Below are 14,279 nucleotides of genomic sequence, written 5' to 3'. Positions count from 1 at the left end.
ATGACCGAGTCTCTCTTGGCAACGCCTCACTACTGAGGCAGGAACCTAATTACTTGCGGCTAAGGTCTTGTCTTTATTTTCTCATGGACTCTTAACAGGATACCAGAAGCTTGTCACGTTGACATCAATCTATATGAGGAGGATGGCAAGACCTTGGTTAGTAACCATGACATAATCAACTGGGCGTGCACGATTTCAGGTGGCTCCTCTCAAAGTGCATCATGTGTCTTCTGACTTGAGACTAAAGTCGGAGGCTTCTTTTTCTCTCCTCTGTTCAAGAATTGGCCACAACAGACTGCATTAGGGTTCCTCAAGAGACCAACACAAGCGTAAACCTTTGCTTGATCGCCGCATTGAAAACAGCCAAAGGTGGAGGGGGCTCGAGACCCAATAATTGCGACCAGCGGGGCTTATGGGGATGTGGAGGTTGTTGGACACATTGGAGAAAGAAAGAGAGAATATGACTAGGTTGTTCTTCTCTAAGAAAGAACGTAAAATGCCCTTAAAAATTGAAAAGAGGGGAGAAAGTTTTTTTAAACGGGAGTTTGAGAATTTATTATCCTCAATTCTTACCAATAGAGAAAAGAGAGAAAAAAGCCTCTCTTCTTAATATTTTCTATTTTCCAACCAATCCAAGTCAAATGACACATGTCGCCCTATGAGTAGAGCTACCTAGGATCATACATGTCACGTAGGCTAATAATGCGGTGGTTACTAAGTAGTATTTTCTCACTTTGAAGCGTCCTTTGGCTTCAAATTACCGTGTTTTCTTTCACAACGTGTGTCCAATGTGCTAATTTTCCCGATATATGGTTGGAGTGGTGCTACGGAACACTTCTTAAACACGGTTTTTCTTCATGCCAGTACTTAACGAGATCCCTGTCAGGTTCGTGCTGTTTCCACGTCTTTAACGGCTGTGATCCCAGCCACTTCAAGTACTCCGACCAAAACGCCGTCGAGTTGAACGCATTAAGACGTCAGGAGCCCGTAAGGAAAGCGCCCTGAAACCGGAACGCTCGACCAAGCGGACGATCCTCGTACTTACCTGCGACAGGACATATACGTCGGACGGAAACTAGGTGGCTCCTCGATGCCACCAGGATGTATGGGAAAATTCTCTAGCTCGTTTCCCTTCTCACTAGACATCAGGAGATTCCCAAGCTCGCGCTTCTTGTCGTCGAACACTCTCGGAGCTCACCAACTGCGCTTCGTCAGCTGTGGAGTTCGTGGCTCTTTGCTCCAGCGGACGCGTCAAGGAAGCCTTCCAGAACTTCACGTCTGAAATATGGTCCGACCCCCGTTTGTTTTCCCACCTCCTCCGGGCATCTACACCCGGAAATTCGCTTCCTTTAGGGCGACAGATTCATTCTCTGGTGATCACTTCAGGGTGCTCGGACAGGTTCGTGTCCAACCATTTGCTGAACATGTACTCCAAGTGCGGAGAGCTGCAGACTGCTCTGAAGTTGTTCGACCGCATTCCTTGGGCGAATATCATGTCCCGTAACATTCTAATTAACGGGTACTTGAACATTGGTGATTTGGAGGGTGCCCGGAAAGTGTTCGAGGAAATGCCTGAGCGAAATGTTGCCACTTGGAATGCAATGGTGACTGGTCTTGTAAAATTTGAGTGTAATGAGGACGGGTTGGGTTTGTTCAAAGAGATGCATGAGGCGGGTTTCTTGCCTGATGAGTACGCTTTGGGGAGTGTTCTCAGGGGTTGTGCTAGTTTGAGAGCTCTGCATGCAGGGCAGCAGATCCATGCTTGCGCAGTGAAGAGTGGGTTTGAACTCAATTTGGTGGTTGGGAGTTCATTGGCTCATATGTACATGAAGTGCGGAAGCATGGAAGAAGGCGAAGGGATAATCAGCTCTATGCCGATTCGCAATGTGGTTGCTTGGAATACTCTTATTGCAGGGAAAGCCCAACATGGGTCACCTGAGGGAGTTTTAGATCAGTACAATATGATGAAAATAGCAGCTGTGAAACCCGATAGGATCACTTACGTGAGTGTGATTACTGCGTGTTCAGATCTGGCAACACTAGGCCAGGGTCAACAAATTCATGCAGAATTGATCAAAGCCGGGGCTACTTCAGCAGTTAGCGTCATGAGTTCTTTGATTAGCATGTATTCAAAGTGCGGGTGTTTAGAGGATTCTTTTAAGGCTTTCACAGAATGTGTGGATGCGGAGGCAGATGGCGTACTTTGGAGCTCAATGATTGCAGCATATGGATTTCATGGGCAAGGAGAGAGAGCTATTGAGTTGTTTAAACAAATGGAGATTGAAGGAGTGGAGGTAAATGACGTAACATATTTGAGTTTGCTGTATGCTTGCAGTCATCGTGGCTTGAAGGATGAGGGGCTCAAGTTTTTCGACTCTATGGTGGAGAAGCATGGGGTGAATCCCCGGTTGGAACATTATACATGCATGGTTGATCTCCTGGGACGTTCAGGTTGTCTGAAGGAAGCGGAGGTGATGATTAGATCCATGCCATTGAAAGCAGACGCTGTAATATGGAAAACTTTGTTATCTGCATGCAAAGTCCACAAGAATGCAGACATGGCCAGAAGAGCTGCAGAGGAAGTTCTTAAGATTGATCCGCAGGATTCAGCTTCTTACGTGCTCCTTTCGAATATACACGCTTCTGCTAAGAGATGGCAAGATGTTTCTGAGGTCAGAAAATCCATGAGAGAGAAGCAAGTGAAGAAGGAACCGGGGGTGAGTTGGGTGGAGCTCAAGAATCAAGTTCATCAGTTCGTGATGGGCGACAAGTCCCATCAATACTCAAAGGAGATAAATGCGTATCTGAAAGAGCTTACCGTGGAGATGAAGCTGCGCGGCTACGTGCCCGATATGGGCTCGGTTTTGCAAGATATGGATGATGAGGATAAAGAATATAGCTTGGCACACCATAGTGAGAAGTTGGCCATTGCATTTGCTCTGATGAATTCTGCCACAGATGCACCAATCAGAGTGATAAAAAACTTGCGGGTCTGCAGTGACTGTCATGTTGCAATAAAGTACATATCGGAGATTAAAAACCGAGAAATTATTGTGCGGGATGCAAGTAGATTTCATCATTTTAAGAATGGCCAATGCTCATGTGGAGATTACTGGTAAAACACCAATTTTGTTTATTCATTCATTTCTTGGAGAGATTCTAATTTGCGAATGGATTACTCATCATTCAATTGTCCCTCACAATTTCAACTCACAATTGTATCGGTTGTTCACGATAAATTCACCCTCTCGTGATCAAGTGCATTTCTTAAACAGAAACTTTGTTCAGGATTTATGAGATATGATCCACAAACATCAGATCAAATTTCTGAAACCCGAACGAGTCTGCCATGCCTTGGATTCGGAAGAATCTTAGGTTGTCGTATAGAATAAGTCGGTGAATGATCCTAATTCATGACAATTTACTGTAATAGAATATTATACAAAACTTCCAATTGCAATGCATGTAATTAGGATGATCTTATTTGGCATAGTTTGTGCAGCCTGATCTGATATGCATAAGTTTGAGCCTGTAGAGCTAACATGAGTCAATACAAAACTAAACGGGTATATAAGAGTCAAATGAGACTTTATAATATAATGGGAAGAAATTTTTAAAATAATACAGTGAGAATGAATTATATAAAAATATGTTGGATTCTTTTTTACGAAGGTCATTGTGGGATAAGAAGTACTCAAATTTTGAAATTGAAATTGTGCCAAGAAGGTGCCTCTTGTGACCACCACTCTTGCCGAGGTGCGCAAACTGGAGGAGATGGCTGAGCTCCTGCCAAGGCACCAGCTGAACCTCGGTGTCGGATCGGTCGATCTCAACTGCATTGAGTATTGATTTCTGTGGGAATTGTGATGATCGGAGCGATGGAAAAGCTTGGCGGTGCTAACACATGGATATCTATAACTCCCTCCACTTGACCACATGATTCAGCAATAAGAAGCACCAACATGAGCATGGAATAGCTATCATTACCTGCGGTAGTTCCCCCGTTGCAGGCCATGAGAAGCTAAAAGAGTCTGATGGGTCAACAAAATTGGCTTCTCACTGAGAATATGATGATTTAGTCCTTGTCTTGGACCAGCCGAATTTCATTAACGTGCAGCTCTCTTGTAATTTCCCTTCGATTCAAGTACCCAAGTCCAATCTCTGCAAATTTTTTGGTCTTTTGCCGTATTCCTCTAACAAAGGACAATAAGAAAATTTATTTGTCCTAATTTAGTCTTGCAAGGGAAAAGAATGAGCTACAAATGGAGAAAAAAAGAAAAACTTGTGGCAAAAATGATTGAAGATCCTAACGAGTTCGACGGGGGCTCCGCAATCCCTCCTGCTCTTCTTCTTCTTGGGTAGGTGAAGAATCAGAAGCTTCGGCGAGAGACTCTAGCATGTTCCTCACTTCAGATGTGTCATCTAAGTAATACCTGGCTTTGCTAGGCTTTTGACCCACCGTGCAAGCAAACACTGCGGTGTTGGAGGAAAGAGTATCTCTCGATACCGCACTGCTGATTATTTCGAACATATCCTCGTCTGATCGATCGTCTCCAATGCACAAAACAAAGTCAGCCTGTTTTCCGTTCTCAGCCATTGCTGTGAATACCTTTTCAGCTACAGCGCCCTTAGTAGCTCCCTGGAAATCAGAAGGAGGGGGAAAAAATTATCACTAGTGCTCGTCGGTTGACGGTCTGTTGGCAACAAGAACAATTGGAACAGAAACACGAACTATAAAATCTAAAGCTAGATTCCACTATTTTACCTGGGGCTTGACTTCCACGATGAAATGTCCACTTTTCACGGACACTGGCTCGTTTGCTAAAACACTCTCGAGATGGTCTAACATTTCCTTGGCTTGAGAGGATCCAAATCCCAGGTCCGCATCACGGTATTGCCATACCAAAGCACTCTCTTTGGCTTCGATTGAAGAACCATCGGTGGCTTCCGTATATAGTTGCATTACAGGTTCAGTTATGTGCATCCACCCAAAGTCTGAGTTTTGACTGCAGACTTGCCACTCTTCTTTTTGTGACCACCTAGGATGCAGCAGATTAACAATTTAACATAGAAGACTCATGGTTTAGCACATTAAAAGGAAAACGACAGAAAATGATTGGAGGCAAGGGGAATAGAAACTTAAGAAAGAGCCCCTTCCCATAAGCTTCCAGTGGCAAAAAGAAGTGTTCATCCTGCATTTCAACATTGAAACTCAAAACAAAGAACTACTTCAGAAGTTTCTGAGCAGATCAACAATGCTAGGAGTATCGTGCATGCATTCGTACCTTCCGATTACAGGTACTAACACTCCTAATGTTCTATCTGTCCCGTTAATCATGCAATGAAGGATTGATAAGGAGGGGTAGGTAATTCAACGACAAAGTGCAGTCACCACTGGGTAAATATGGCATGTTAATTGACCAAAAACAGCATTCTGGTTTATACTTAAGATCCAGCAAGTTAGTTTGCACTTCCAAAGTGTGAAGTCACATACTGGACCTGTGCATTGGAAGCAAAACATAAAACTATATCCAGGTACATATACAGAAGACAAGAATGAGGACCTAAGTTTCTGCATGTAAATTCGTAACAATTGAGAGGGGAAAGGACACAGCAGAAGGATGGTAAGGAACATACCTCAGGAAGTATCCATGTTCTGCTGCAATACCAAGCTTTTCACAAGGAGAGAACCACTTGCTCAAGATTTCCTTGGTTCTTCCACTTACAATAAAGACTGTATTCTTAGGGTCAGCACATAGTGTATTCAAAATTGATACCACGTCTTTACTTGGCGAGTTCATAATAGAGCTCTGCGCCTTAACTGTGCCATCATAATCTAACAATATGGCCCTAGCTTTTGCCCGGGTGTAATCTGACAGTATTGTAGCTATTGAAAGCTTTCTGAAATTAGGATCAAGTGCCACAACTCTGAACCCAAAGCCAAAGCCAATCCCCCAGCATCTTTTCCTGAAATGTTCAGCACATATTCGCCCCATGTCTTGCAAGAAGCTACGGGACCAGTAAGCCACATCATGCTTACTAACATACCGATAATGCTTCTCATGTCGCCACTGCTTTTCAGAATCATTTGCTGCAATGGCCTCATTCATAGCCTCTGCAGTGGCTTCAACATTCCATGGATTGACACGAATTGCCCCACTGAGCGATGGAGAGCAACCAATAAATTCAGATATTACCAACATACTCTTTTTAGGCCCTTCTAAACTTAAAGACGACTCTGCATCAGAATATCCTTGTCTGCAAGCGACATACTCATAAGGAGTGAGGTTCATTCCATCCCTTAAAGCTGTGACAACAACGCACTCAGCAATGCTATAGTAAGCAACCCTTTCACTCGCCAGAACAGGCCTATTGATAAAGATGATTGGCTGATAACCCGGTTGGCCATACTCCTTGTTTATCCGTCTGCAATTTTTTTGTATTTCAGCCATTACTTGATCTATGTTTATTCCTCTCCCTCTTGCAGGATTAACAATCTGGATCAGAACTGCCTTTCCCTTCCACTTTGGGTGCTGCTTGAGCATCTGCTCCATTGCTAAAATTTTCAAGTCGACACCTTTAAAAATATCCAGGTCATCAACACCAAGCAAAACTGTTTTCCCATTAAACTTCTCTCTCAGCTCCTCTACCCCATGCTCCTCTTCTGCTTGCTTCATCAATGATTCCATACGACGCATATGAACACCAACTGGCATAATCTTGATCCCAATAGTCCTCCCATAGTACTCCAGTCCTATGTAACCTCTCTTTGATTGGTACTCTAAACCTAACATCCTACTGCAACAAGAAAGAAAATGCCGTGCATAATCAAAGGTGTGAAACCCAATCACATCAGAGTTAAGTAAAGCCTTCAGTATCTCGTCCCTCACGGGGAGTGTCCTATAGATCTCAGACGAGGGGAACGGGCTGTGAAGGAAAAAACCCATTCTTACACGGTTGAATCGCCTTCTCAAGAATGTTGGCAGCACCATCAAATGGTAGTCATGTATCCAGATGTAATCATCATCAGGATTTAACACCTCAACCACTTTCTGAGCAAACAACTTATTTGCAGAAATGTAAGCTTCCCATGAGGACCGATCAAAATGGCCCCCTCTTTCTGCTGAGAAGGGCAACATGTAATGAAAGAGTGGCCACAACTGCCTCTTGCAGAAGCCATCATAGAATTTTGACAAGATATCAGACGGAAGAAACGTGGGGACACATTTAAATTTTTCCAACAGTGTCTGAGAAACATCGTCCTGCTCACTTGGATCGACACTGACTTTCAACAAACCGACGTAGAAAACCTCCATATCATCTGCAAAACCATCCTTAAGCTGCAGGAGCAAAGAATCCTCATTCCAACTAAAGCTCCATCCCGTGTCATCTGGCCTTCGTGTTGCTTTCAGCGGAAGCTGGTTACCTACTATAATCATCCGATCAGAAGTAACAGAAGAGGGGTTTTCAGATGTCACGCTATATGCTTGGTCATCATCAAGCTCCGCAATATTCCCTGGGACAGTCATTGTCCGTGGAAACCGCTTCTTTTCCCTTCCCATCGCTGGGAAATTCCCTGTAGCTAAATCCACGAGATTGGTATAAGACCGTGACATCATCTTGTCGCCCTTTTCTTTAGCAGCTGATGATAAGAAAGAAAATGTCTGATCAGAAGTTGGGTGATTGCGAACATAACGGTCTAAAGCCAAGCCTTTTTCACCTGACTTGCGAGACAGATGGAAACTGAAACACTCATATAGATAAAACGTGTCAAACATTGTTTAAGAGCGTAGCTAAATTGCGCCAACTAAAACACGCAACTTTAAAATCATCTCACAGAAATGCTTACTGAACATCCGCCAGAGTGACCGAAGTTCCAACAAACCAAGATGCCAAGAAGCTATCGACAAGAACCCAAAGTGGGCGATTGGAAAGCTTCTCGGTTACACCAATCCAATCTAGAAATCGCAACATTTCGCAAAACCAATGCACTACATCAACATAAACAGCAATGCGGGCTCGACAATATCCATCCTAGAAACCCCTGGTCAACGTACAGGAAGATCAAGAACACGCAGGACAATGACCCTGTTCGTCAAGTTCAGATCCGCGAGGATGCAAAACCACGATTTGGAGATCAAACGTCTCTCCGTACAAAATCTATATAGAAACAAGCAAGAAGGCGGAAGCTGCAGAACCACCCACCTCACACATTGCATTTTACAGTGAGAAAACGTACGAACAAGAATTGCCCCACTTGCCAAGAAATAGAAATTCCACGCCCCCGATCGCATCGATCGTCATGCAAAGACAATCATCTGCGTACGGAATTCATAAACAAAAAGGAAGAACAGGGAATTCAACGCACACTGCCCGGATCTTTCTCCCTCACGATGCAGTATCTCCCGAAATCGAGAACGTCGAATGCATGGCCCGGGCTCGCGGGAACGAGGCGGGGGAGACCTTCTAGGGCCGCGCGGAGGGATTCGTCCCACGAAGTTAACGTGGTGTTATCCCCTGCAAAAAACGGAAGGAGGAAGATGAATCTTTTCGTTGATTCACAGATGCTAAAGTTTCGGAGATAATCCGGCGGGTCAAATTTATAATATTTCTAAAAAAAATGAATAAATAAGAACCTGGGGAACGTGGCAGCATGCGGTGTTAGAGTAACTGGGGATCCTTTTTCGGCACGTGACGGAATTGGATCGGGTACGATGATTATAATCGTCTGCCTGCGCCCGTGCGGGTGACACACGGTCGCGGGGGTTTTTTGGGCCTTTTACGTGACCGCCCCGTCGCTGTAGCTCTTCCCTCCGCTTCGCGACTGAGAGAAACGGATAAGGCTTTTGTAGGAGAGAGAAGCCGACATTCCGGGGAATGCCAGGTTTTTTTTTTTTTTTTTTGGGGCTTCGTGCGGCGAAAAGGCACGCCCCGCCCGCGCGAGCGACACGTGGAGCGGCGCGCGCATGGTGGGCCCCACGCGGGGGTGGTGCGGGGATGTACGGACGGGTGGGGGGCCACCCCAGTGGGTGCGCGCTGAGTGGGACCCCTGGGGGTTGGGGAGGGGAGGCGGGCCGTCGGTGGGGCGGGGACCGGAAATCGGGCGAGGTCTGCTGCGCCATTTTCAAAAAGGAAGAGCGGCGGTTCACCGAGAATCGAGTAGGCAGTCGCAATTTCACCAGATTTTTCACCAAATAATTGTCAGCACAGCAATATACCCGTTCCTGTATTAAATACTGAAGTAATGTAAATTTGCGATGATCGATATATCAACATTGGCAGCCATGCCCGTTAAACTGTTCACTGGAATTTTTAGCCGCAGACTCAGCCATCAATGAAAGGATTGAACATTTCATCGCGGATGTACATGCAGCCATCATAAGTGCAGCACCCACAATCGTCTTTAGGCAATGTTGCATCCACTCCATAGTTTGGCCCGTTTAATTCAACTTTGAAAGAATGACTTTAACAAAATATAAATACCTTTAAAGTAAAAGGATTTTTCCAAATGTTATATTGTTTGATAAATTATAATCTCAAATAGTATTGAAAATTTGATTTAATATAAATACCATTTGATAAAACCCACAGTTGCAAAGGACTTTTGCTTTCTTTTTTTTTTTTAATCTAACAATTAACTTCGATGTGGGTTAACCACCAACCAATAACCGGACAGCCAGACCAGGAGGCAGTGGCAATCGCAAATGAACGATGGATTTACATTTCCAAAATGCTAATTATTTTCCCTAAGGGCTTTGGCCTTAAGAAAGCTGAACCCAAACAGGCCTAAGCCAAGTTATATTAGTAGGGAGGATGCTGGGATTCGTTCACTTCATCAAAAGGGATTTGGTCATATTGATCAGGTCGGATTAGGGTTCCCGACGCAAAAATAGTTCGTTCGGCCATTTTTAGCCAAAGGCACGGGTTGTAGTTTTGCGCAAAGAGATCCACTTAGACCATCGAAAACTGAGCATGAAGCAATGAAAGAGGTGGGCACAAAAACATGTTCTTCATGAGCAAAACTGATACATGTAAAAAAAACCTGTTCCTGAGCAAAACTGAAGATGAGATCCTAATTTGCAGCTCAAACAAATAAAGGGGGCGAGGAGATTTCTCAGAATCTAAGAGCCTAGCCGGTGATGTTCTGGGACTTGTTAAGGATGACACCTTCGTATTTAACCTGGAACCACTTCATGGCGTCCTCCTTGGTGACCCTGTGCTGGATCCCGACACGAGCCTTGCACCTCCGACGACGGCCAACTCTGTAACCAGGCCGTTCCAGCACAATGTAGAAATCCATTCCATAAATACCAGTCGAAGGGTCATACCTAGGAAAGAAGGTAACACGATTGTTCAGCAAACAATGCATGAATTATATTATTATGGAAAGTTAAAGAACTGGAAAGCAAGAGTTTCGACAAGTAATCCTGATATAAAAGCAGCTATTGACGTTTTCCTCAGCATTTTATTTAGAAAATTAGAGAGGCAAAGTAATGCTTGACCAAGTGAAGTATGCAGAGAGTGCTTGACAGACTGAATGAACTCACTGGCCGCCGGCAGACCAAAATCGACTATTGAGTAGAGGCTACTATAAGGACAACTCAGGAGATGGAAGTCTCATGCAAACTGGGATGTTAATCGTGCACTATGCCGCACTTCCAAGGATGTTGAAGATGAAAATTCCCAATCGAAATTAGGTGGGTTGGATTGACTTACTTAATACCAAGATCAATGTGCTCCTGGATACCAAAACCGAAGCAACCAGTGTCACTAAAGTTCCTTCGCAGAAGCTCATATTCTTTCACCTTCAAACCACTCTCCAGAAGCTGCATCGCCTTTTCACCCCTGACAGTGACGTAGCATGCGATCTTCTCATTACGCCTGATTCCAAAAGAACGAACAGTGTACCTAGCTACAGAACAAAACATCGGATAACAGAAAATGTACATCAAAATACACTCCACATAATCAACAAAACAAGTCATAAGGTCACAATAAAAGGACCATTAGCTTATTGCATACAATGTGTACTAATTTCATATATGGCATGCATGCATTAACATGGACATTTGGGGAAAAAACAGACCATTGTAAATTTAGGTAATTACTGTGCTTGCACTCTCCAAAAACAGTGGTCCAAGGGTAATAACACCAAAGACAGTGTAATGGAGTTATAACATGGAGTTTAGAACCTCCATTGCAGTTCAAGTGATCTCCATTTCATCACACAACAGCATTTCTTTAAACTCTCATTTGCTGTTAAAGACTTTCTGAGCAAATTTACATGTATTATCAAGCCAAACATTTATAACTATGACACATCTGCATCATCAAAAAGGGACGAATCTACTGCATTAATGCTTGGGAACCCATTCCTAGTCCTCTACTTCAGAACCTTAGCTATTAACTAATCTCAGAAGCAGCAAAATCTAAACTTTTTCTCTGTTTTCAGAGATTCTCAATGAAACCAAAGAAAAACTCCGGGGCACCCTTTGGATAAAAGGACTTATCGTATGCCCTCCTTGCCCAACTTCAAGTTAATCAAAAGTAAAACCGACCCGACTGATCCTGATTGGTCAAGGGCATTTTCAGCGAGCGTCCACCCAACATATATCTGTACTTAGGATAGCTCTTGTTACATCCTTCCCAAAGTCAATATTCAGCTCAACACAAGTCAAGCGCAAAAATTCAATACATCAACTCTTAACCAATGCCACAGAAAATAAAAATCCATTGGACCCGAATTTCCCTAATTCCTACAATCGACATCAGAGACGCAAAAACAAATGACGGCGAATCGAATCGAATCGAATCGAATCGAGTGCGAATCGGGGTAAAGCACCAACCTTTGGAGAAGACAGGGCTCTGGCCGCTGAGCTGCTCCAACACCTGAGCCCCATCAAGTGGCAAAAACCCGAATCAGCACCGGACAGATTATTCATGATAAAAATCCAACCAAAACCGCAACAGACGGATACGGAAGTTCGCTCGGGTGTGCGCGCGAACGGAGACGATTTACCTTGGCCGCCCTGGTGAGGCGATCTCCGCTCTCGCCGACGGAGATGTTGAGGACGAGCTTCTGGACCTTGATTTCCCTCATGGGGTTCGACAGCTTCTTCTCCGACGCCTGCTCCGATTCCGGCATTTTCGAGGAACGCAAGGAAAGACAAGAACTTGCTCAGTATCAACTATCAACCAGACATCTAAAGATGAATGTCTGAACTTGGATCGAGAAAGGAGAGAGACTCACCATTGGAACGTCACACCGGCGGCGGCGGCGGCGGCGGCGGCGGCGGCGAAGGGGAATGGAGGGGAAGGGGAGAGCAAGACGGCGTCTGAGAATGGCCAGGAACCCTAATTCAGCTCTTCTAGGGTTTTCAGTGGAAGGACTCTTGTAGAGTTTCAATGCCTAAGTGGGCTTCTACGACCATTTTCTGGCCCATGATTTTTTCCCTAGGCCCATGAAAGCTGTCGGAAGATTTTCCTAGCACAAGCAAAATGCCACGAAGAGATTTCGACGTACTAGCAGTTCTACTATATACACATATATATATAAGTTAATGATGGGTTTGAGAGAATGATCGATCCAGTGCTCATCATGTGGTATTTTATTTGTCGTCTATGACTGTCATGCAACATGATTTTACCATATGAATCATATTCAATCAATAAGTCACACATCTATTGATTTTCCATCACTAAACTTTCACCTCTTATTCAACTTAAAATTTCAAAAAATGAATAAGGAAGAGATGTTTCGCTGTAGTCTTAAATGAAATGGCTAACTCAAGACATCGAGGTTAAACTCTTCGGGAATCGTAGCCCTCTCGACATTCAAATGAACACTAACACTATTCGCTCTTTACTTATTTGTTGCTCTCTATGTCGTAGCTTCTCTTATTTTTCTTTTTTGTGAATACATGATGGAATTTTTTTGGGTTTTCTAATTAATGACAATGCCAAAATTAGCGTGCTAACAAGGGGATGAAGAGTGTTATTGACATAAGGACTTGATTGCACAAATTATACAAGCTTAAAATTTGAAGGGCTCAATTGGACAACAAACATAAGTTTAAGGACTAAAATGAATTTGGTATTTACTTCTTTTATTCTTCTTATGTAACGAAGGGCATTCCAAATTACCTATAAAAAAAAATCAGCATTTGCAAAAGAAATAATTAACTAGATCATCTCGGGATATTGAGGTTGTCGCATTAACGGATGAGCCATTAAGGGGAAATATTTGGTAATCTTGGATATTTTTTTTGGTAAAGGTAAGAATATATTGATAGCTTAGGACAAAAGAACAAAGAAACGGCACATCAAAAACTTACACTCTAGATGCAAGAGCACAAGAGTGGAAGGGAGCCGCGTAAAAGCCATAAAAGGCAAAAAGCACTAACTATAACAAACTCGCCCAGCCAAAAACTTGGCCACGTAACCACCAAGGACGCTGGGAAGTGAAGGGGAAGAGCGCAAGGCGGGACACGTGAACTACCCATCCACCGCTTCAACCATAAACCTCAGGACGGCCGTGAAGCAATTGTGCAAGGCGGAACACAAAGGCCGAAGCGGCCGAGACGGGGATCAAAAGGAAGCAAAACGGAAGAACAAAAGAACCGCAGTCTTACACAAAGATGGCTGGGTCGAATCCCCCAACCTCTCCGAAGGCGCCGATTCCTTGGAGTATCGTGCACATCTCTATAAGTAAGGGCTTTTTCCTTAACCATCCTAATCAAACAGTTCTTGAAAGTGGGAATATCCAACGAATCCCCTCGGAAAATCATGGCATTTCTTTTCTTCCAAATAAGATAGCACAGAGCACCAAACGAATACCGAGAGAGACTATGAAAGAAGTCCTTACCAAAGAAGGAACCTCCGGCCCAATCAAGGTTTTCTTCCCCCAGTGCCATTTCTCCACATTAAATTGCATCCGTAGCCTGTAAGTAAACTAAAGTTGCTGGAAAATTGCAGCCAAAGTACAAGTGGTCAATTGAGTCCGGGCATTGAGAATTGCAAAAGGTGCACACCGAATAGTCAATTCTTCCATGAGAGAGCAAAAAGCCTCGGTAGGCAAACGTCTCTTTAGTGGTGAGCCATAAAAGAAACCGAAACCGAGGGGCTAAGTCCTTGTCCCACACAAAAAAGAGGTCCACGGAACTCTTGCTTTAGAAATTCTAATAAAATTCCAAGCCGAGGCCACGAGAAAGAACCCGAAGCATGTTGATGCCACACAAAGCGATCATTACTAGCCGAGAGAGATGGAAAAGAAACCCAAG

At 43.9% G+C, this 14,279-nt stretch overlaps 3 protein-coding genes across 4 annotated transcripts; 1 reads left to right on the top strand and 2 right to left on the bottom strand.

Annotated features, from left to right (window-relative positions):
- LOC104441425 (pentatricopeptide repeat-containing protein At2g41080) lies at window positions 1–3,818 on the top strand. Its single transcript, XM_039299042.1, has 5 exons — window positions 1–8; window positions 99–156; window positions 865–987; window positions 1,143–3,115; window positions 3,727–3,818. Exons 1-5 carry the CDS (start codon window positions 1–3, stop codon window positions 3,737–3,739), a joined length of 2,175 nt encoding a protein of 724 aa, XP_039154976.1. The 3' UTR covers window positions 3,740–3,818.
- Window positions 3,819–4,101: 283 nt separating this feature from the next.
- On the bottom strand, window positions 4,102–8,805 carry LOC104441410 (probable alpha,alpha-trehalose-phosphate synthase [UDP-forming] 7). 2 transcript variants are annotated; one of them, XM_039316224.1, is made up of 5 exons: window positions 8,637–8,805; window positions 8,369–8,517; window positions 5,638–7,642; window positions 4,766–5,039; window positions 4,102–4,639 (listed from the first exon to the last, which is right to left on the bottom strand). In XM_039316224.1, exons 3-5 carry the CDS (start codon window positions 7,617–7,619, stop codon window positions 4,307–4,309), a joined length of 2,589 nt encoding a protein of 862 aa, XP_039172158.1. In that variant the 5' UTR covers window positions 7,620–7,642; window positions 8,369–8,517; window positions 8,637–8,805; the 3' UTR covers window positions 4,102–4,306. The 2 variants fall into 2 exon arrangements, with proteins under 2 accessions (XP_039172158.1, XP_010052868.2); XM_010054566.3 differs by lacking the exon at window positions 8,637–8,805 and having other exon boundaries at window positions 8,369–8,585.
- Window positions 8,806–9,981: 1,176 nt separating this feature from the next.
- LOC104441403 (60S ribosomal protein L11-1) lies at window positions 9,982–12,391 on the bottom strand. Its single transcript, XM_010054546.3, has 5 exons — window positions 12,251–12,391; window positions 12,020–12,127; window positions 11,847–11,889; window positions 10,717–10,912; window positions 9,982–10,328 (listed from the first exon to the last, which is right to left on the bottom strand). Exons 1-5 carry the CDS (start codon window positions 12,251–12,253, stop codon window positions 10,130–10,132), a joined length of 549 nt encoding a protein of 182 aa, XP_010052848.2. The 5' UTR covers window positions 12,254–12,391; the 3' UTR covers window positions 9,982–10,129.
- Between the last annotated feature and the right edge of the window lie 1,888 nt (window positions 12,392–14,279).

The sequence above is a fragment of the Eucalyptus grandis genome, chromosome 1 (genome assembly GCF_016545825.1).
Source record: "Eucalyptus grandis isolate ANBG69807.140 chromosome 1, ASM1654582v1, whole genome shotgun sequence".
Taxonomy (NCBI): Eukaryota; Viridiplantae; Streptophyta; class Magnoliopsida; order Myrtales; family Myrtaceae; genus Eucalyptus; species Eucalyptus grandis.
The sequence above is the reverse complement of the archived record's forward strand: the minus strand, read 5'-3'. Positions and strand labels throughout refer to the sequence as shown.

What these genes read in the sequence shown, in the direction of transcription:
- LOC104441403 (XM_010054546.3), bottom strand. An exon ending in GCCTCACCAGGGCGGCCAAG is followed by an intron (nt 11,890 to 12,019) that starts GTAAATCGTCTC and finishes GATGGGGCTCAG; the next exon opens with GTGTTGGAGCAGCTCAGCGG. An exon ending in CACATTGATCTTGGTATTAA is followed by an intron (nt 10,329 to 10,716) that starts GTAAGTCAATCC and finishes CTTCTTTCCTAG; the next exon opens with GTATGACCCTTCGACTGGTA.
- LOC104441425 (XM_039299042.1), top strand. An exon ending in AGGAGGATGGCAAGACCTTG is followed by an intron (nt 157 to 864) that starts GTTAGTAACCAT and finishes TCTTCATGCCAG; the next exon opens with TACTTAACGAGATCCCTGTC. An exon ending in CATTAAGACGTCAGGAGCCC is followed by an intron (nt 988 to 1,142) that starts GTAAGGAAAGCG and finishes CCTTCTCACTAG; the next exon opens with ACATCAGGAGATTCCCAAGC.
- LOC104441410 (XM_039316224.1), bottom strand. Translation starts at nt 7,619, where the DNA reads ATGATGTCACGGTCTTATACCAATCTCGTGGATTTAGCTACAGGGAAT. An exon ending in GAACATGGATACTTCCTGAG is followed by an intron (nt 5,040 to 5,637) that starts GTATGTTCCTTA and finishes GCTGCATCCTAG; the next exon opens with GTGGTCACAAAAAGAAGAGT. An exon ending in TCGTGGAAGTCAAGCCCCAG is followed by an intron (nt 4,640 to 4,765) that starts GTAAAATAGTGG and finishes TCTGATTTCCAG; the next exon opens with GGAGCTACTAAGGGCGCTGT.